Source organism: Ranitomeya variabilis, chromosome 2 (genome assembly GCF_051348905.1).
Source record: "Ranitomeya variabilis isolate aRanVar5 chromosome 2, aRanVar5.hap1, whole genome shotgun sequence".
Classification (NCBI taxonomy): domain Eukaryota; kingdom Metazoa; phylum Chordata; class Amphibia; order Anura; family Dendrobatidae; genus Ranitomeya; species Ranitomeya variabilis.
In genome coordinates, this window is record NC_135233.1 from 211,859,640 (window position 1) to 211,880,751 (window position 21,112).

Sequence of the window (21,112 nt, forward strand, 5' to 3'; positions counted from 1 at the left end):
TGCAGCACAGCCCCATAGAATGTAATGCAGCACAGCCCCATAGAATATAATGCAGCACAGGCCCATAGAATGGAATGCAGCCAGCCCCATAGAATATAATGCAGCACAGGCCCATGGAATGGAATGCAGCCAGCCCCATAGAATATAATGCAGCACAGGCCCATGGAATGGAATGCAGCCAGCCCCCATAGAATGTAATGCAGGCAGACACCATACAATATAATGCAGCACAGCCCCCATAGAATGTAATGCAGGCAGGCAGCCCCCATAGAATGTAATGCAGGCAGGCAGCCCCCATAGAAAGTAATGCAGGCAGGCAGCCCCCATAGAATGTAATGCAGGCAGGCAGCCCCCATAGAATGTAATGCAGGCAGGCAGCCCCCATAGAATGTAAGGCAGGCAGCCCCCATAGAATGTAATGCAGGCAGGCAGCCCCCATAGAATGTAATGCAGGCAGCCCCCATAGAATGTAATGCAGGCAGGCAGCCCCCATAGAATGTAATGCAGGCAGGCAGCCCCCCATAGAATGTAATGCAGGCAGGCAGCCCCCCATAGAATGTAATGCAGGCAGGCAGCCCCCCATAGAATGTAATGTAGGCAGGCAGCCCCCATAGAATGTAATGCAGGCAGGCAGCCCCCATAGAATGTAATGCAGGCAGGCAGCCCCCATAGAATGTAATGCAGGCAGGCAGCCCCCATAGAATGTAATGCAGGCAGGCAGCCCCCATAGAAAGTAATGCAGGCAGGCAGCCCCCATAGAAAGTAATGCAGGCAGGCAGCCCCCATAGAAAGTAATGCAGGCAGGCAGCCCCCCCCAATAGCTCCACAATCCAGTCATCACTCATTGATAAAAAAAAACAAACACTCTACTCACCGCTCTCCTCGTGTCCCGCGCTGCTCTGGCTCTGGTCTCAGCAGTCGCAGTCTGCCCGCCCGGTCACACAGCAGGTGCGCGATGATATGACGTCATCGCGCACCCGCAGTGTCAGCGGCAGGCAGAGCGGGGAATGATGGGAGAGGGGGCGTCAGCAGACGCTCTCTCCTCCATCATTGCATTCAACTGTACCGGCGTCTATGACGCCGGTATAGTTGAATGCGGGGCCGGGAGTGTGCCGCGACAGCGTGGGGAGTGTGCCGACAGCGGCACATTCGAGCGGCCCACTACTGCCATCGGCCCTTCTGGCATTTGCCAGAACTGCCCTATGGCCAGTCCGGCCCTGGGTAGGAGCACAGTATTAGCAACAACAAAAAATAGATTTTAAACTGCACCAGCTCTGCAAACAGCTGAATTTCATCTACAGTAAATTGCAATGTGAACTATGGCATGCTGAATCTCGTTAGTCACAGCAGAAAGAGTTGTTTGAGTGTGGATGAGGCCTGTATGACAAAGAAGATATTCTACAAACCATTTCCGTGAGATGTCCTCTATTGTATGACCTTTTTAAGTGGGAGAACTTGCACAATTGGTGGCTGACTAAATACTTTTTTCCCCACTGTATGTAATATTTCTGGTCTGGAGAGGCAGACCATGAAGGACTATATCACAGAAAGCTGGCAAAGCGTCATAACAGACCTTCCTCATCTCCTGTTGCAGCAGGTTTTTTCTTTAAGAAAAAATATGGGGGATTATGCTCCACTGTCTGGGATCCATATCCTTTCCCTCTCTTTACGGACCTCTCTAACCAAATCTTTTGGGCAAAATGGTTTTCTAAACTGGACCTCAGGGGGGCATATAATCTCAATAGTATTAAGGAGGGGGCATGAGTGGAAGACAGCCTTTAATGCATGTGAAGGACACTATTAAAATCTTACGATGCCATTTGAGTTGACTAATGATCCCACCATCTTTCAAGCACTTTGTAAATTACATTTTTTGTCAAATGGCAGGTAGATATGTGGTGATCTATCTTGATGATATATTGATTTTATGATATATTTATTTGCCTGACCTCGAATCACATCAGATTCATGTCAGGCAGGTCTTACATTGCTCTGGTTTGACAATTTATTGTCTCTGAGTATTTGTATGTTCTCACGTGAGGAGATACCTTTTCTGGGCTATTGCTTATCGCCCACCGGTTTTCACATGGATCTGGTGAAAGTCTGGGTGGTCCTGAATTTGGATCATCCAGAAGACTAAAAAGCTTTACAAAGGTTTTTAGTTTTTTCTAATTTCTACCATAAGGTCATCAAGAACTTTTCGGTAGTGGCTAAACCTCTGACGATTATGACCAGGAAACGGATGGACTTTTTCAAATGATCCAGTCCGGCCAGTGAGGCATTTGATAACTTAAAGAAATGTTTTGCTTCTGCACTGATTCTTATACAGCCTGACATCACTCAGTCATTCATTGTAGAGGTCGATGCTTCTGAAGTGGAGATTGGAGCTATATTGTTGCAGGGTGCATCTCCTAGTAAATGGTATCCGTGTGCAATAAAGTGGGCGTTTGAAGAGTGGCAACAGTTTTTTAGGGGGCAGTACATCCGGTCATAGTAATCACCGATCATAAAAGAAAATATATTTAGAGTCTGTTAAAATTCAGAATAAATTATATCTGGTAACGGATAAATCTCTGCTGTATTGTGTATTCAGAACTGTTGTTAAATTAGTGTAATTACCATGTCATGTGTTCACATGTACAAGCTACATCTTTCTGCGTGCTTTCACTGTTAATCGATTATTGGACTTTTGGCGAAGATAAAGTGTAGTATCTTTCAAAAAGGTGGCCTGCTCCTACCTCCCTAGTACAGGGTGGGACATTTTATACGGTTACACCTAAATAAAAGGAAATGGTTGGTGATATCAAGATGGGTGGTGACCATGGCGGCCATTTTGAAGTTGGCCATTTTGGATCCAACTTTATTTTTTCCAATGGGAAGAAGGTCATGCGACACATCAAACATATTGAGAATTTCACAAGAAAAATAATGGTGTGCTTGGTTTTAACGTAAATTTATTCTTTCATGAGTTATTTACAAGTTTATTACCACTTATAAAATGTGTTCAAAGTGCTGCCCATTGTGCTAGATTGTCAATGCAACTTTCTTCTCCCACTCTTGACACACTGATGGCAACACAGCAGAAGAAATGCTAGCACAGGATTCCAGTAGCCGTTGTTTCAGATGCTGCGCATCTCGTATCTTCACAGCATGGACAATTGCCTTCAGATGACCCAAAAGATAAGTCTAAGGGGGTCAGATTGGGAGACCTTTGTGGCCATTCCACATGCTGCATTTTTTTCCGCAGCATGTGCACATCAAATGTCAATTTCACATTGACTAACATTGCTTGTGTACTACACTGCAGATTTGATGCAATTCCGCGGGTCCAAAAACACTGCGGATCCACATCAAAATCTTCAACATGTGCACATAGCCTTTTGTCTCTGAGAATCAGGAATATGGGGTTTATTACTTACCTCCAGCTGAATTTGCTGTGAATGACCATTGTCATGAATCTGTTGGTAAGTCCCCATTCTTTGGGGCATACAGATTTCATTCTCAATTCTGCTCCTTCAAAAGGAATTGTTCTTCATGAGGAGGAATTGTTTTCTTCTATTACACCAACTCAATGCCCTACCAATGTGTAAATGTAAACAATGCCCGACCAGTGTGTGAAAGTATACAATGCCTGACTAACTCAATCCACTATCACTGTTACGTAAACCACACCCAACCAATTCAACTCCCCAAGTTGTTTTTATAAATGTGCAATTTTGTATTTTTTCATTAACTCTTAGAATTTTTTTGTTCAGAATAGTTACTATTTTTATTTTTTTTAACTATTTTTTCAGACCTGAAAAACATTTTCCACTTAATAATTAAGGCCAGCATGGTGGCTCAGTGGATAGCACTGCAGCCTTGCAGCGCTGGAGTCCTGGGTTCATATCCCACCAAGGACGTCTGCAAGGAGTTTGTATGTTCTCCCCGTGTTTGCGTGGGTTTCCTCCGGGTTCTCCTGTTTCCTCCCATATTCCAAAGACATACTGATAGGGATTCTAGATTGTGAGCCCCATCAGGGACAGCAACCATAATGTGTGCAAACTGTAAAGTGCTGCGGAATATGTTAGCGCAATAAAAAATAAAGATTATTATTATTCATTTGATCATATTGCCATTTAAAAAAAAATGTTTTATGGTGTCACAGATGTCTTGCATTGGTGTTCTAAAACCTTGTATTGTTCATGCTTATATGGTGGAAGCAAAGATGACCTTTAGGATCCTGAAAAGCAGCAAAAAGCCAGCTTTTTTTTTTCTTTACGGCCAAGAGATCAGCTTTTAGCAGCAGTAAAAAAAAAAAAAAAAAAAAACAGCAAAAAAGCACACATCCTTAATAAATTATTTGATAAGGTTTGGGTCTTCTGTCTTTACTGTGTAATGTTATTACTACCTAAAAGTAGAGTCTCTCCCTTGAAAAGACCCATCAGTAAATGCTGGCTCTAATCGGAAGCTAATTAAACCCTTCTTACCGTTCCAACACATTTTCCCTCTCAATTCCTGGTTTCTCAGGGTCAAAAAACTAATCCCAAATGATTGGTGCAGTTAACCTTGAAATGGGTTAACAGGCTATAACAATGTTGACGCCATGATGGAAAATGTGTATTTTTCAACATCATTTTAAGACAAAATGACTGTATGTTAATGCGACTTCCACGAGGGCCGTGGGGTACCCGGAACCGGGTCATACAGTTCCTAAAGGGGTGGTCATGGCAGCGGTAACCCGGTCCATGGCCTTGGGCGCGCAATAAAATAATAAAAGGATAATTTGTGTATGAGATTAAAGTTTATATGGGATAAGGGAGTTGTTCGTGACGTGACCCGTGGTGTTCGGCCAGGAATAGTCGACGCTGCAGTTCAGATTCACTGGGGCAGATGGCGATGCAGCTGAATTGTTACAGCTCTCCCCGGGTAGAGCTAGGCCCCAGGGTGGTTAAAGGTGTTAAGTAAAGTTACTGATTGATGGTAGTAGTGCAGGGCAAGTGACGCAGGAAAGAATTGAGGACACAGCAGGGTGCAGTTTCACGTTTTACTCGTAGTTCTCAGAGAACAGTACTCAGCCAGGTGCTGTGTCCTCCTGGTCAGTGGTCCAGCCAACTCTCTGGCGGTGTCCTCACTGTCCCCTTGACCCTCTTTGGCTCCCTTTTTAGCGAGATATGTGTGAATGTGGCTGTCGCACATGCAGATACAACAGCCTCCGGATTTCTAGCTGGGACTTGGAGTTCAGTTCCTCCACTAATTTGGGGCCAGTCCCCTACTGCAACCTGGTCCTTCCACCTGACTACTGTCAGCGTGGATATGGGCCCCACAGGTGTTTTCCACACTTCCCGTGCCCCTAGGACCCTCTTGTTCCTTCTGGGAGCTCCTCTCCCTTCTCTCCCTCTCCTCACTGTCTTCTTCTCTTTTTCCTCACCGAACGTCTCACCCTCGCTTCTTTTCATTTACTAACTTAACTCCTCCCCTTCTCCACTTTTTCCACCCACACCAACCTAATCCCTCCCTTGCCTGGAGAGGTCTAGTGATGGGTGCTAGTGTCAGGGTTCTGTATAGTGTCCCCTCCTTACCAGAGAGTTGAGGCACCACACCTCTGGCTGAGGTGCAGTACCTCTGTGGCGACTGGACCCTCAGGGGCACCACATTAAAGCTTTCTTCACTTATATTTGAGTTCATCTGGGGGTGCTCTTGAGTATTGGAGTGGTATCAGCTGGCAGCCACTTCTCTCTATCTCCGCTATAATGGCTTCAATTGTAAATTGAGAACATAAGTCATCTTTGAACTGATATCTAACTTGTAAAATTGAGCGATGATGACTTTTTTATTATATTAAATATGATTACTTTGTATGTCAGTCTACTATAACTCTTTCCATTTTTCATCCTTACAGGTCAATACATTTGTCCTATTTCGAGTCGTGATGGTTACAGTCTCGAGTGCCCGTCGGCGTTCTAAGATGCTGACACCCAACTGCAGCTTAGAGAAACAGATTGGCATTCAGGTCTGGTGAGTTGACTTGAGTTGAATAAGAAAGGTCCTGTTGATTGTCCTGAAGGGTTTTTGGAAACCTATGGGTTATGAGCTTTAATTATTTGAGTTGATCGACTTTTTTAAATATTGGTGAGATCTTAGTGCAGAGTCCTATCTCCATTGTCTGATTAAGAGTTCAGAAGATATTGCTGGACAATTCTGTTCCCTTGTAAATAAATGCCATATTGTTCTGTAGATTACTGGATTATCCATACAGTATGCAAAAATTGGAATTTCTATGTCTAAGGAAACTTAAAGGGCTTGTCCACTATTTGACAATCCCTGCTAAATCACTTCATAGGAGATAAAAACAATCTATACCCTCCTCCCACAGTGTCGCCATTCCAGCAATGTCTGCACTGCTATTCCAGGTGGGCCACTTAACTACTGCAGCCAATCGGCAGCCCCGACTGCAACAAGGGATGAGCGATCTTGAACCGGAAAGCTCCGTGTTTGTATCGAACACATTTTACTGTATTTTATTTATTTTCACAGGTTTTTGCAGGGCAATAGTCCTTCTCTTATCCCCATTTAGCTCCCTTTTGCATTCCACTAGCCTTCACTATGAGCATTTTTCATCCTTTTTAAAGCACTGAAGTTCGGGACCACATTGATTTCAATTGGGTTTGGGTCCGGGGTAAAGTTCTGACCCAAACCAAACTTTTTACTATATGCTCGGCGAACCCGAACATCCACGGGTTCGCTCATCTCTATTTGCAACTCATCAATATTCTGTTAGAGGGAATGTTTGCTCTAATGAAACAGTAAAAACTGCCATTGATCTGTGACTCCTGATTGGCTGCAGCGGTCGTGTGACACAACAATCAGGTGAGCCTCTGCGAATAGTAGTGCCAACATCACTGGAACGGCACAGCTGTGGGAGGGGAGTATACATTGTTTTTTTTAATGGAGCTTTAAAGTGGTTGTTTAAGACTTTATTAATCACTTTAAGTCCAAATCTTATGTATTTTGTTCTACTATATCTTGACCCCAAGTTGGTTATTCCTCAACTCTATACCACAAACATAAATAAGTTGTTTCGTGATAACTTGTATATTGGGGGAACACCAGAGCAATGCAATATCATTATCATGAGTAAGACTGCCTAGTGCAGTCGAAACATGTCGACCATGTACATTTTTCTTTTGTATGCACTATAATTTCTTTTGAAAAAGAAAAGGAAAATCCCATCCTGTTGAGTTGGACTCCATTTTTTTTCTATTTTCCTCAATATCATGTACGTCATGTATGTATGGCACTTGATACAATAGTCGGCTGCACATAACTTGTGCCGAAAAACGCCAGCTCAGTGAGAATATGGACAAAGTATATTATCAAAAATACATAAAAGTAGGATAAAAAATGTAAAAAAAAAAAAAAAAAAAAGATTAGAGCATATTAAACTTAGCCAGTCCATTTAGATGAATTCAACAAGCTAAGATGTTTCAGCAAAAAATGAGAAGAATTTCCATGTGTATTTTTTTTTTTATACAGTACCAGTCACCACAAATACCTATATAGTGTTGTATGGCACTGATGTGGGATGAAAGAGATGAACCTAACCTCTTATAAATTAAGTTTTCCAACTGAACTCCATAGGTCCCGTTGAACAGTAATCATGGGAGAATCTGCAGCAGCCGGGCTACAGCAGTTAGCATAGCCTTTGAAATGAATGGCCATCCATGTAAAGTGTGGTTGGCGCAGTTATAGCTCATCAAGACACCAGGCTGCGTATCCCAAACTATTTTATCAGTGTCCTTTTAAAGGGCTTATAGAAAGTGGTTACTAACCACAATTTACTTCTTAATCAGAGTTAAGTGAATCTTTTTGCGGGACCCCAATCCAACAGCCACATCGGTATTCTTTGGCCATCGGATGGGATCTCTGTGAACCACCTCCTACCTGCCGGCATCCCCGGCTTCCCTTTTGATTGGCCAGCTGGGTGTGAAGTCATATTTGCATCAATGTGCAATGATTGTCATGCCAGGCCAACTAATTAAAAGAGATGCCGTGGATGATAACAGGAGGAAATGTGTAGGGTTCCCACTTGTTGACCTCGGTGTATTGATGTTGCCAGGTTCTGCAAAATGTATAAACTCATCTCTACTTTTAATAGTGATATTATAAAGCTCATTACCCTAAAGATGTGTTAAACGCTCTGTTTTGGGCAGATAAATGCTTGATTTAATAATATTTTTGACATTTTAAAGGACTTGTCAAATCCTTGCCTGCTCCAGCAGTTGCCACTTGACTGCAAGTATGCGGTTTGTACAATCGTGGTTAGGTGCCAGTTGGAGTCTCATCCGCGTCTCTCCATAGAACATTAAGACTTTAGTTGGCACATCACCGCAAGCGTGGAAATCTCATACTCTCGGCCATGTGTTTGCTGGAGCCGAATCCTATTGATGTGTGCATTAGGATTCGGCAGGTTGCAGCAGAAGCTGAAGATTTCACTAGTGGTGGACAAGTAAGCTAACGTTTTACACACTTTGCCTTGTCTACAATTCATACATTTTATTGTTTAATCCTATGAAAGCAAACTAATACCTAATGTATTCATACACTTTTTTTCTATTTGCAGGGCCACTGCAAAGCCCATTATTGTGCTCCTTCCTGTGTTGGGACTGACTTGGCTGTGTGGTGTTTTGGTCCATATAAGTGTTATCTGGGCGTATGTTTTCATTTTCCTAAATGCATTCCAGGTATGAGATTTTGTACATATTCCATAGTTATTTTTTTTAAATTTTTTAAAAACCATTCCAAAAACAAAACCAAACTGAAACCCATATTTTATGATATAGTATCTCATACGATATGTCATCAACTTTTACCACCAAAAAGAGACTGTAGGAGAGAAAAGCAGAAATAGGGTCTTATCTGACGGAGATTCAAAAGTATGTAATCAGATTGCACTCACCTGAGGTTTTTTTTTTTTTTATAATGGGGCATATAGATTCGATAGAGTTGACAGCTGCTGTCAACTCTATCAAGTCTATTCATGGGTCAAACCGGTGACCAAATCAAGAGCATTAAAATTGGAGATTTGTGGATAACATCTGTGCTGCTGAAAAATTAGGAATCCAGACATATTGAAGATAAAACATGGTGGTTTATTTTCAACGCATTTCGAAGTCAATAGGACTTCTTCCTCAGGAGTTAATACCAGTGTACAGGTGTACACCTCCTGAGGAAGAAGTCCTATTGACTTTGAAACATGTTGAGAATAAACCACCATCTTTTATCTTCAATATGTCTGGATTCCTAATTTTTCAGCAGCGCGGATGTTATCCACAAATCTCCAATTTTAATGCTATCAACTTTTACCACTCAAACTTACATGGACTGCTGGTTTTCAAATTTAATCCCCCAAATTTTCACAGTGAAGCCACTGCGGGAGAAACCACCAGGGACTTGCCTGTCTGACTACTGTACAATGTGGTCTCTGTCGCCCACGCTTGTTAAAGTTTGCTTTGTTTCTGAAACAAGCAGCATTTCAGAGTCAAACATATATGGCTGAGATACTGTAAGATGCCCAAGCGGGTAGTAGTGTGCGAGCTTTGGTCCCCACTCGCTCTGGAATCCTACAGACAAGGTGTTTCTCAGTCCTGGTGTGCTGCTGTGTATGTGGTGCTTTCCACTTAATTCTGGCCTGCAGGCCTCTTTTGACTCCAGGAATCCTTCTTCTGGAACCAGAGCAGCAATTAATCCAGGAGACACGTGGTTCATAAAAACCAAACTTTTACTTTGAGAATGGCAGTCTGTACAGTATTTACAAGCAGATACAGAGGATAAGGCCCAACGAATTGTCTGCTTTCCCACAGGTACCAGAAACAACTTCAGCTCTGGTTCTCGCTATAGGTGGCATGTCCCTCTTTTTGGTTTTCCTAACCCTAGGGAATCTTCCTCACCTCTAACAATATATCTGGATTGCAAAACTTTCTTATGTAGTCTGAGTCCATCTTTCCCTGTAGCTTCACAAGCTCAGTATACCTCTGGCCCTCGACATCCATCTCATGGTTGCTCCTGGCCAAGAGACGGAATCACACGGAAGGGTTTTTACGGCAATCCACCTCCCCAAGTATTAAACTCACGTTGTCCCTAGCAGCCCAAGTCCTGCTGCTTTACTCAATGTTGCCCTCGCTCTGACTGACTGTCACTTCCTGCACTTGCCATTAGCACTCATATTATTAATTCATGTGTTCAGTATTTTTAGCTTCTTTTAACAGCTTCAGGCTTGGAAAACTGTTCATCGGCTAAAAAACGTGACATGACCACTCTTCAGGTTGTTTCGGCTCGTAAGCTCCTCACTAGGTTTACTCATGCAGTTTAACCCCTTTCTAACATCGGGTGCAATAGTATGCCCATGTTGGACTTCCTCTTTTTGGTTCGGGCCCTGAGCCCGCGCCTTTCCGGGTACATGTCAGCTGATAAATACAGCTGACATGAGCCCGCAAGAGCCGCGGGTAGAATCGCGGTCCACCTGCAGCTGTTAACCAGTTAAATGCCGCTGTTTATTTCTGACAGCGGCATTTAACTCACGCTTACAGAAAACGCTTCGTAAATCCTGCCCATCGGTGACCCTGTCACATGATCGCGGGTCACTGATGGGTCGGCATCACACTCAGAGGTCTGAAACGGACATCTATGGTTGTCATTGCCAGATTGCTATGAGCGCCACCTGGTGGTCGGTGCTCCTATCAAGTGAGCATTTCTGCTACACACAGGCGATGACCACTAAAATTCAATATGAATATTACTATACCTCTATAGAACAGAAAACACAGTACAAAGAAATATCAAAGCTATAGTCCTTACGGATGAAGCTGCAGCGGGAACCTGGATGCCAGGAGCGCTCTGGCTAAACAGTTGTCCGGCGCCTCCGCTGCATGTTTTGCGGCCGTGAGACAGTCACAACACACAGGCTCTCCATGCATGTGTTAACTGTCACACAGCTGCAATACATCCAACTGCGGCGCCAGACACCTGGTTATCGGAGTTCCAGGCATCCGGGTTCTCGTGTAGGATGGAGGAGCTAGGGCCATAGTCATGGCCGATGGCAATCCTTTTCACTCTCTAGCCTTCCCCCTCCATACAAACATGTGTACCTTCCTGAGTTCCTCTGTGCTGTTCCTCATCGCCATCTGAACTTGCCTGGTACGGTGATGTATTCCTCACAGACAGTTCCACAAAATAAATCAGTCTGGTTCCAACTTTTCAACATCAACTCCTTTACTCAGCACTTAATCCAGGGCATATAAAATAAACACACAGGAATTCTTATCAGGCAATGCTTCCACTTTCCCTTGCCTTCTCTCACGTATGCTAAGCTTGTCCCCGGGACGGACCGCATCCTTTGGTTCCTTAACAAACTCACTGTCCTGTATTCTTGCCTCCTGTGGGGGGGTTCTCCAAAGTTTCTCCCCGGATCTGAAAACCGCTGCCCACGCAAAAATCTGCTACATTTCGTGTGACCTGGTCTCCTGCTGCTTTTCCTTCTGATGACAACTGCAGACCTACTAATTCTGCACCGTCAATGCAGCTGCTGTGTGTGCCGTAAGGGTATGTGCACACGTAGAATGATCCACTGCGGATTTTTCCGCAGCGGATTTGATAAATCTGCAGGGCAAAATCGCTGCGTTTTTGCTGCAGATTTATCGTGGATTTACCCCGGATTTTCCACGGTTTTTGTGCGGATTCCACTGCAGTTTTATACCTGCGGATTTCTATTGGAGCAGGTGTAAAACCACCTCGGAATCCGCAGAAAGAATTGACATGCTGCGGAATGTAAACCGTTGCATTTCCGCACGTTTTTTTCCACAGCATGGGCACAGCGTTTTCTGTTTCCCATAGGTTTACATTGTAATGTAAACTCATGGGAAACTGCTGCGGACCCGCAGCTGCAGAAATGCTGCAGATCCGCAGCAAAATCCGCAGCGTGTGCATGCCCTAACTCTCCGACCCCTAGATGCTACATTGCCTTGCGAAAGTATCCGGCCCCTGGAACTTTTCAACCTTTTCCCACATATCACGCTTCAAACGTAAAGATACCAAATGTAAAGTTTTGGTGAAGAATCAACAAAAAGTGGAACACAGTTGTGAAGTTGAATAAAATTTATTGCTTATTTAAAATTTTTGTGGAAATTCAAAAACTGATAAGTGGGGCGTGCAATATTATTCGGCTTCTTTACTTTCAGTGCAGCAAACTCACTCCAGAAGTTCATTGTGGATCTCTGAATGATCCAATGTTGTCCTAAATGCCTAATGATGATAAATATCCACCTGTGTGTAATCAAGTCTCCGTATAAATGCACCTGCTCTGTGATAGTCTCAGGGTTCTGTTTGAAGCACAGAAAGAATCATGAAGACCAAGGAACACAACAGGCAGGTCCGTGATACTGTTGTGGAGAGGTCTGAAGCCGGATTTGGATACAAAATGATTTCCAAAACTTTAAACATCCCAAGGAGCACTGTGCAAGAGATCATATTGAAATGGAAGGAGTATCATACCACAGCAAGTCTACCAAGACCCGGCCGTCCCTCTAAACTTTCATCTCAAACAAGGAGAAGACTGATCAGAGATGAAGCCAAGAGGCCCATGATCGCTCTGGATGAACTGCAGAGATCTGCAGCTGAGGTGGGACAGTCTGTCCATAGGACAACAATCAGTCGTACACTGCACAAATCTGGCCTTTATGGAAGAGTGGCAAGAAGAAAGCCATTTCTCAAAGATATCCATAAAAAGTGTCATTTAAAGTTTGCAACAAGCCACCTGGGAGACACACCAAACATGTGGAAGAAGGTGCTCTGGTCAGATGAAATCAAAATCAAACTTTTTGGCAACAATGCCAAACAATATGTTTGGCGTAAAGGCAACACAGCTCATCACCCTGAACACACCATCCCCACTGTCAAACATGGTGGTGGCAGCATCATGGTTTGGACCTGCTTTTCTTCAGCAGGGACAGGGAAGATGGTTAAAATTGATGGGAAGATGGATGGAGCCAAATACAGGACCATTCTTGAAGAAAACCTGTTGGAGTCTGCAAAAGACCTGAGACTGGGACGAAGATTTGTGTTCCAACAAGACAATGATCCCAAACCTAAAACAAAATCTACAATGGAATGGTTCACAAATAAACGTATTCAGGTGTTAGAATGGCCAAGTCAGAGTCCATACCTCAATCCAATCGAGAATCTGTGGAAAGTGCTGAAAATTGTTGTTCGCAAACTATTTCCATCAAACGTCATTGAGCTCGAGCTGTTTGCCAAGGAAGAATGGGCAAGAATTTCAGTCTCTCGATGTACAAAACTGATAGAGACATATCACAAGTGACTTGCAGCTGTAATCGCAGCAAAAGGTGGCGCAATACAGTATTAAGTTAAAGGGGCCGAATAATATTGCACGCCCCACTTTTCAGTATTTGAATTTACACAAAAATTTAAAATAACCAGTAATATTTGTTCAACTTCACAATTGTGTTCCACTTGTTGATTCTTTACCAAAAATTTACATTTGGTATCTTTGTTTGAACCATGATATGTGGAAAAAGGTTGAAAAGTTCCAGGGGGTCGAATACTCTCACAAGGCACTGTAACTGTTGGGTCCACTCTTGTTATAACGTTGCAGGGCATGGTGTTGCCCTGGGCTAGCCAGCCCTGTGAGCTACACGGGCGCCCGGCCCCAACTAACTAAACCAGGAAGGCCTCACTGTCTTAACTCACTGTGCCCCTCCTACAGTTAACTATTTATATCCTGTTCCCTTATAACTATGTGTGGGACTCTAATCTCTGTGCCCCAATCTAGTGGCCAATTTGAAGTAGTGAACTGTCCCTATTAATACATGCAAATACAGTAGTTGGTAATAAATATAAAATGTAGCAGTACCAATAAAGAGTAGTGATAATACACCAAGTTAGTGTAGCAATATCATATTACATAAACAAACATATATGCAGAAGGCAAAAAGGAATAAAGCAATGCATCATGCCCCCTACACCAGCTGCAGCTTCTTCGGTAAGCGCTATAGCTTGCCGAATAAGGAGGGAGCCGAACATATTCGCTCATGTCTGTCAGGAAGCTAAACCTCTGACTCCACATCACTGGTGACTACTGAGCATGTGCATAAAGTGCAGCACAGATTCATCTCAACTTAAAGCCCTGGTCCTTAGCTCAGGAACAGATAGACAGATAGACTTTTCATAACCCAAATTCTTATGTAAATATTTATCACATAGTGCACTGAATTACTGTACTAGTTTAGAAAATATTTTAGGAGACAGTCAGTCCATTTTATACCGACTGCAACTTCATCAAAATGGACACTGACTCCACGACTCCAACTCCACAGCCCTGCTTCATACACTGAACTTTATTTACAAGGTAATGCTATGGGATTTGCAGATTTTTTTTATATTGTATGTTAGGTTGATAAGTTAACGATATGCCATTGATCTTTAGATTACAATTATTATTTATTTATATAGCACCATTGATTCCATGGTGCTGTACATGAGAAGGGGTTACATGCAAATTACAGATATCACTTACAGTAAGCAAACTAACAATTACAGACTGATACAGAGGGGCAAGGACCCTGCCCTTGCGGCTTACATTCTACAGGTTTTGGGGAAGGAGACAGTAGGTTGAGGGTTGCAGGAGCTCCGGTGTTGGTGATGCGGTAGCTCCGGTAGTGGTGAGGAGGCAGCGGGGTCAGTGCAGGTTGTAGGCTTTCCTGAAGAGGTGGGTTTTCAGGTTCCGTCTGAAGGATCCAAATGTGGCTGATAGTCGGACATGTTGGGGAAAAGAATTCCAGAGGATGGGGGATATTCGGGAGAAGTCTTGGAGGCGGTTGGGTGAGGAGTGAATAAGTGTGGAGGAGAGATGGAGGTCTTGTGAGGACGGGAGATTAGTTCAGAGATATATGGAGGAGACAGGTTAGGGATGGCTTTGTAGGTCAGTATTAGTAATTTGAACTGGATACGCTGAGTGAATGGGAGCCAGTGAAGAGATTTGCAGAGGGGGAAGCGGAGGAGTAGCGAGGAGAGAGATGAATTAGTCGGACAGCTGAGTTAAGGATGGACTGGAGAGATGCAAGGGTGTTAGCAGGGAGGCCACAGAAAAGGATATTGCAGTAGTCAAGGCAGGAGATGATGAGGGCATGCACAAGCATTTTAGTAGATTGATGGTTGTGGAAAGGACGGATTCTGGAGATATTTTTGAGCTGGAGGCGACAGGAGGTGGAAAGCTTGGATGTGCAGTTTGACGGACAGGGCAGAGTCCAGGGTTTCTCCGAGGCAGCGGACTTCTGGTACGGGGGAAAGCGTGATGTCGTTAATTGCGATAGATGGGTCAGGTAAGGAAGATCGATGAGATGGAGGAAAGATGATGGTTCAGATTTGTCCACACTGAGTTTGAGGAAGCGAGAGGAGAAGGAGGATATGGCTGATAGACAGTCCGGGATTCTGGACAGCCAGGAGGTGACGTCTGGGCCAGAAAGGTCGATCTGAGTGTGTTCAGCATAAAGGTGGTGCTGGAATCCATGGGACTTTGAGTTGTCCCAGGCCAAGTGTGTAGATTGAGGAGAGTAGGGGTTCTAGAACAGAGCCTTGGGGGACTCCAACAAAGAGAGGGTGGGATGAGGAGGTAGTGTGGGAGTTGGGATACGCTGAATGTGCGGTTGGAAAGGTTTGAGGAGATCCAGGATAGGGCGAGGTCTTTGATGCCCCACTAGCATTCCTATGCCATTACAATGTATGATATTACTCATGCCTATGTTAGCAGGTCTGTTTTATATGTCCGATTTTAATTTTTGTGTAGTTTGTAGATTTTGTACATTGAATAAAATTTTGGTATATATAATTGAGTGTTCACTTTGTTTTCCTGGCCATTTATTTAAGCCAGTCCAGGCAGTTTGATTTCTTATATTTTCCATAAGCGATATGGAGTACGACAGATAGTGATTATTTGATTGGACATATTATATTGATTTGTGTCTAATGGAAAAGGCCAAAGAATTTAACAAGATCTATTTTTGCTCATCGGCTACAGCAAATCCTTTGACTGTGTTGAAACTTTGGAATACCATGAAGGATATGGGTGTGCCGAACCATCTGATCAGTCTCGTTAGGTAGGTTTACGTTGACCAAGAAGCAACACTCTGAATGGGACACGGCATTGTGCAAAGTAGAGTGAGGCATGAGACAAGGCTGCATCCTGTCTCCATTTTTCTTCCATTTATATGCAGAAGCTCTTTTTCAAAAAGGCTGAACTTGTCGAAAAAAATGACAATCCGATTTGCTGGACAAATCCTCAACGGTCTTAAATATGAAGACAAGACAACATTGATAGCAACAAGCATAGATGGAATTAAGGACTTTGTATGGAGTGTCAAGATAGAAAGCTCAAACATGGGACCGTTAATCAACACAAAGAAGACAAAGATATTGCCTACTGGCAGGTATGACTGGGACACATTTAAGATTATCGATGATAACTCCAGATGCAAAGACCACACCAGAAGTCAATAAGAGAATAGCTATGGGCAAATCATCAATGAAGTCACTGGACAAGGTGTTCAAATCTAAGAACATTTCACTGGCAACGAACACATGGATTGTACATAATTTGGTATTTGAATGCAAAACCTGGACAATAAAGATGCAAGACAGAAGAAGAATCGATAACTTTGAAATGTGGCACTGGAGAATTCTCTCATCAATACCTTGGATGTCAAGAATAAAAAAACAAATCAATTTGGTAATAAATTAAGCCAGATATCTCACTCATAACAAGGATCACCAAGCTACAACTGGACTGATGGTTTGATACTATCAAATTAATGGTGGAGATGACCCTGGTGGACCTATCTAGGCTTGTACAAGATCGATATTCCTACAGAACGTTCACCCATCAAGTCACCATGGCTCGAAATCGAGCATAAGGCTGTTAATAAAAATAATAAATAAGTACTCGTTTTAAATAATGCAACTGTTATGCTGTAGCCCCCACCAAAAAACTGTACTCTCCTAATCTTCACCTCCTTTCATTTTTTTCTTTGCAGGTATTTGGGGGGAGGGTGTATCACATAAAAGATGCATTTTAAGGTCAGACTTTGCCAAGAACTGTTTAACGGGAATGTGTTTACAGAAAATGACATATTTTTTGTCAAGTTTTTGAGTTATTTAAAAAAAAAGTGTAAAAAAATGTTGTCAGTGCTTTTTTTTGTTTATTTTCATAACATGACCTAAATTATTAATCTTACAATTTTCACATCGGTCACTGGGGCTATTTAAGACTAATATTTCCTCTCCTTTTAGGAAGAGTTTTCAGCAGGTTCCTTATGAGAGGCAGGAATACAATGATAGGTAACACCTATACACCACTAATAATACAGGATCCACCCATCACAATATATGATGTCTCAGATGACCCTGCTCCTCCCACCTTCACAATAATCTTTGCACATTAGACATTTAAATAGAAAAGATAGGATCTGTTTATTGCAGCAAATGTACATGTAAATTTCCTTAAGCAACAAGTAGTATGAGTATAAAAAAAATCCCTGGTGGCCAGTGTGAAAATTGAAAAAACTTCTCATTTTAATTTTTTTTAAAGATTGATATGGAAAAAAAAAATGCATTGCCCAAAAATTTTCAAAAAATACATTTAACACATAAACCTGATGTAAACAGTAGGTTCTTTTCTGATCAACCATTCCCCTTAAATTATGCAAAATGTTTTTTTGCTTTTACCATGAAACATCTTGATAACAAAATTCAGCAGCTGTGATAGTCCACCATCCTCCTTAGGGTCTTGAATCACTGGGGACTTGGCAACTATTCCAAAAGCGAGGAGTGTAGGAGTAGCCAATGTTTCTTTTGAAGGACAGGGAGTTAATGGTTGCACTGAATCTTATTAATCCTGCATTTTTTTCTTGGAAGGCTTCTACCTAGTGTGGATGGGAATGCATCTTTTTTTCTGAGGAACAGATGATTTATTTGTCAGGAATGGAAAAGGCATGCATTGTAAATCACGAGAGAGAAGGGAAGATATTCTTGAGAATGTAATTAAAAGGTACATGGCTCAATGTTGACATGAATGCGTCTCTCGATGTATTCTTTTCACACTGTATTGGTAGTGTGAATCTAAGGTTGCGTCAAGAGGATTTTATGGTGGAAAAAATATACTGCAAATCATAGATTTAAAATTGCAAAAATGTCTACTGCCTGATGTACTTATAGTACTGTGCAAAGGTTTTAGGCAGGTGTAAAAAAAAAATAATAATGCTGCAAAGAAAGAATGTTTTAAAAGATGGCATTAAAGGTTTATTTTTATCATTTAGCCAGATCAAAAATACATGATTTAAAAGAGAAATCTACGTACCCTTGTACTTGCATGCAGTTTGTGAAGGAACTTTGAATAGTTTGTTCCAAACATGCTGGAGAACTGACCCCAGATCTTCTGTAGGCTTCGCTCGTGATAATCCATCTCTCTTCCTGTGATCCCAGACAGACTGGATGAGGCTCTGCGGGGGCTGGATCATTACTTCCTTGACTTCTTGTTTACACTGAAGATAGATCTTAATGACATCAGCTGTATGTTTGGGGGTCGTTGTCTGACAGCAGCTTAATTTTTGAATCAATCATATGTCTCTCTGATGGTATTACATGAAGGATAAGCATCTGTCTGTAATTCTCAGCACTGAGAGCAACATAAATCCCCAACTCTTTATTCAGAAATACAGTCCCAGACATACAAGGACCCTCCACCATGCTTCGCCATAGTCTGTAAACACCCATTATTCTACCGCTTTCCAGACCTCCATCAAATAAACATCCTTCTGTTACAGGCGGTTTATTTCATATTTTGACTTATCAGTCCAGAACATGTTCTGCCATTTTCCCCCTCCTCCTCCCAGCTCTTATGTTTTTGTGCCAAGTTGAACCCCTTGGCTTAGTTTCCATATTAAGGATATGGCATTTTTGGCCTCAATTGTTCTCTGAAGACCACTTTTGGCCCAACCGTAGATGGGTGTAGCTGCCAGTTCTAAGCTGCTATGCATATTCCCATTTCAAATGTCAGTGAGCAAGATATGTCTTTCATCTGCTGCACTAAGATTCCTTGACCAACTACTGTTTCTTCAAACCTCACCATTGCCCATTTCTTGACACTTCTTCAAAAGACCTTGAACAGTACATCTTGAAACCCCAGTCTACTTTGAAATCTTTGCCTGGGAGAGACCTTGCTGATGCAGTATAACTACCTCATATCTTGTTGCTGTGCTCATTGTCGCCGTGGTGTGTGACCTGTGATATGAAACTGTAACAAAGGTGAGGTTGCGGAATACCTTTGGCTGTATCTCACCCAATTTTAAACCTCCTACACATATGTTTCAGTTAATTACTTTGCTTCAATTTACATATGAAAATGATGATCATTATTGCATGTTTGGTATAATTACTCATACACCTGATTATTCTACAAAATACATGAGTTTATGCAAGTTACCTAGAAGAATTAATGCTGTTCTAAAGGTGTGTCTGTTCAGTTTGTTAGTGACATGTGCACCTTGTGTTCATGATACATACACTTTGAGTTTTGTGCAAAATTGACATGTTCTTCTTGTGTTCGAAGTTAGTGATGTTTCTGGTGTTAATAATGTGCGCATCTAGTTTTCTGGTGTGTTCATGTTGTGTACTTCCTGTGTCCAGTGTGATTGTCACAGGTGTGTCAGAGGCTGCAGACAGTCACACAGAATCTGGCTGCAGAAGGTCTTTGTGATTGGCTTTGCAGACGCCTTCCTAGTCCTGCTGACTCTTGGACCCAGTGGCAATCATCCCCCCGGCTCTAATTAATACACCTGGTCTGGGTGTTTATAGACTTCCCATCATTTGGTGGGTAGGTTTGTTGTGGTCTGTCTAGATGATATTTTGATTTACTCTCCTGATTTGGAGACACATTGAGGTCATCTTAAACAAGTGATGCAAATATTAGTAGATAACAAATTATGTGCCAAACTAGAAAAATGTTTTTGCTGTCCAGGATGTGCAGTTTTTAGGGTACCTGTTGTCATCTTCAGGTTTTCAGATAGAGTTGCTGAAGATCTTTGCTGTCCTTGATTGGGACTGTCCCGAGAAATTTTTATTGGAAATTCATCCGGAATTATTCAGTAATTTTGAAACCCCTTACTGACATGACAAGGAAGTGGTCAGATTTTCCAAATGGTCGGATGATGCCTTGCGGCCCTTTTCCTCCCTTAAGAGCTGTATTGCCACGGCTCCTATACTTAGTCAACCCAATATTTCTCAGCCCTTTGTTGTGGAGATTGATGCGTTGGAGGTGTGGGTTGGGGCTCAGGGTTCATCCCCTGGTAAATAGTGTCCATGTGCCGCCTTTTCTAAAAAAAAAAAAAAAAAAAAAAAAAATGTTTTCTGCTGAAATTTGTCATTGGTAATAGGGAACTTTTGGCAATTAAATTGGTATTTGAAGAATGGCGACATTGGTTGGAGGCGGCTGTCCATGTTTTTACTGTTATCACTGACCATAAGAACTTGTCATATCTTCAATCGGCTAAACGTCTCAACCTTAGGCAAGCTTGATGGCCCCTGATATTCACTAGGTTCAATTTTGTGGGCAGGGGTTTTTCTGTCCAGGGGTTAAAATGTCAAGGCTGGTGCTTTGTCCCAGAGAAGGGGGTCGTCATTTCAACATTGTACCCTGGAGCTGGAGGGTGAGGTGTTGGGGGCTCTGGGGAACGCCCCCCCTCCTGTCCTCCTTGAAGGTTATTTGTGCCACCAAATCTGCGCCGCAAAGTAATTGGGGAACATCACAACTCTGTGCTTGCTGGTCATCCAGGTGGTAAGGTAACTGCGAACCTCTTTTCTTGTCGTTTTTGTTGGCCGGGGTTGCATCATGATGTGGTTGTACAAGTAGCTGCTTGTAGTATCTGTGCACCTTCTAAAGTATCACATACCCGTCTGTCTGGTACCCTTCTTCCATTATATATTCCTAGTAGACCATGGACACAATTGTCCATGTATTTTATTACTGACCTACCGGTATCTGCAGGCAAGACTGTGGTTTTAGTGGATG

At 42.6% G+C, this 21,112-nt stretch overlaps 1 protein-coding gene across 1 annotated transcript in view; it reads left to right on the plus strand.

Annotated features, from left to right (window-relative positions):
- ADGRD2 (adhesion G protein-coupled receptor D2) overlaps positions 1-21,112 on the plus strand; it is a 385,952-nt gene that overhangs the window by 238,459 nt on the left and 126,381 nt on the right. The window contains exons 19-20 of the mRNA XM_077283561.1: positions 5,882-5,997; positions 8,603-8,723. Coding sequence (XP_077139676.1) covers positions 5,882-5,997; positions 8,603-8,723 — 237 coding nt within the window. The remainder of the gene's footprint in view (positions 1-5,881; positions 5,998-8,602; positions 8,724-21,112) is intronic.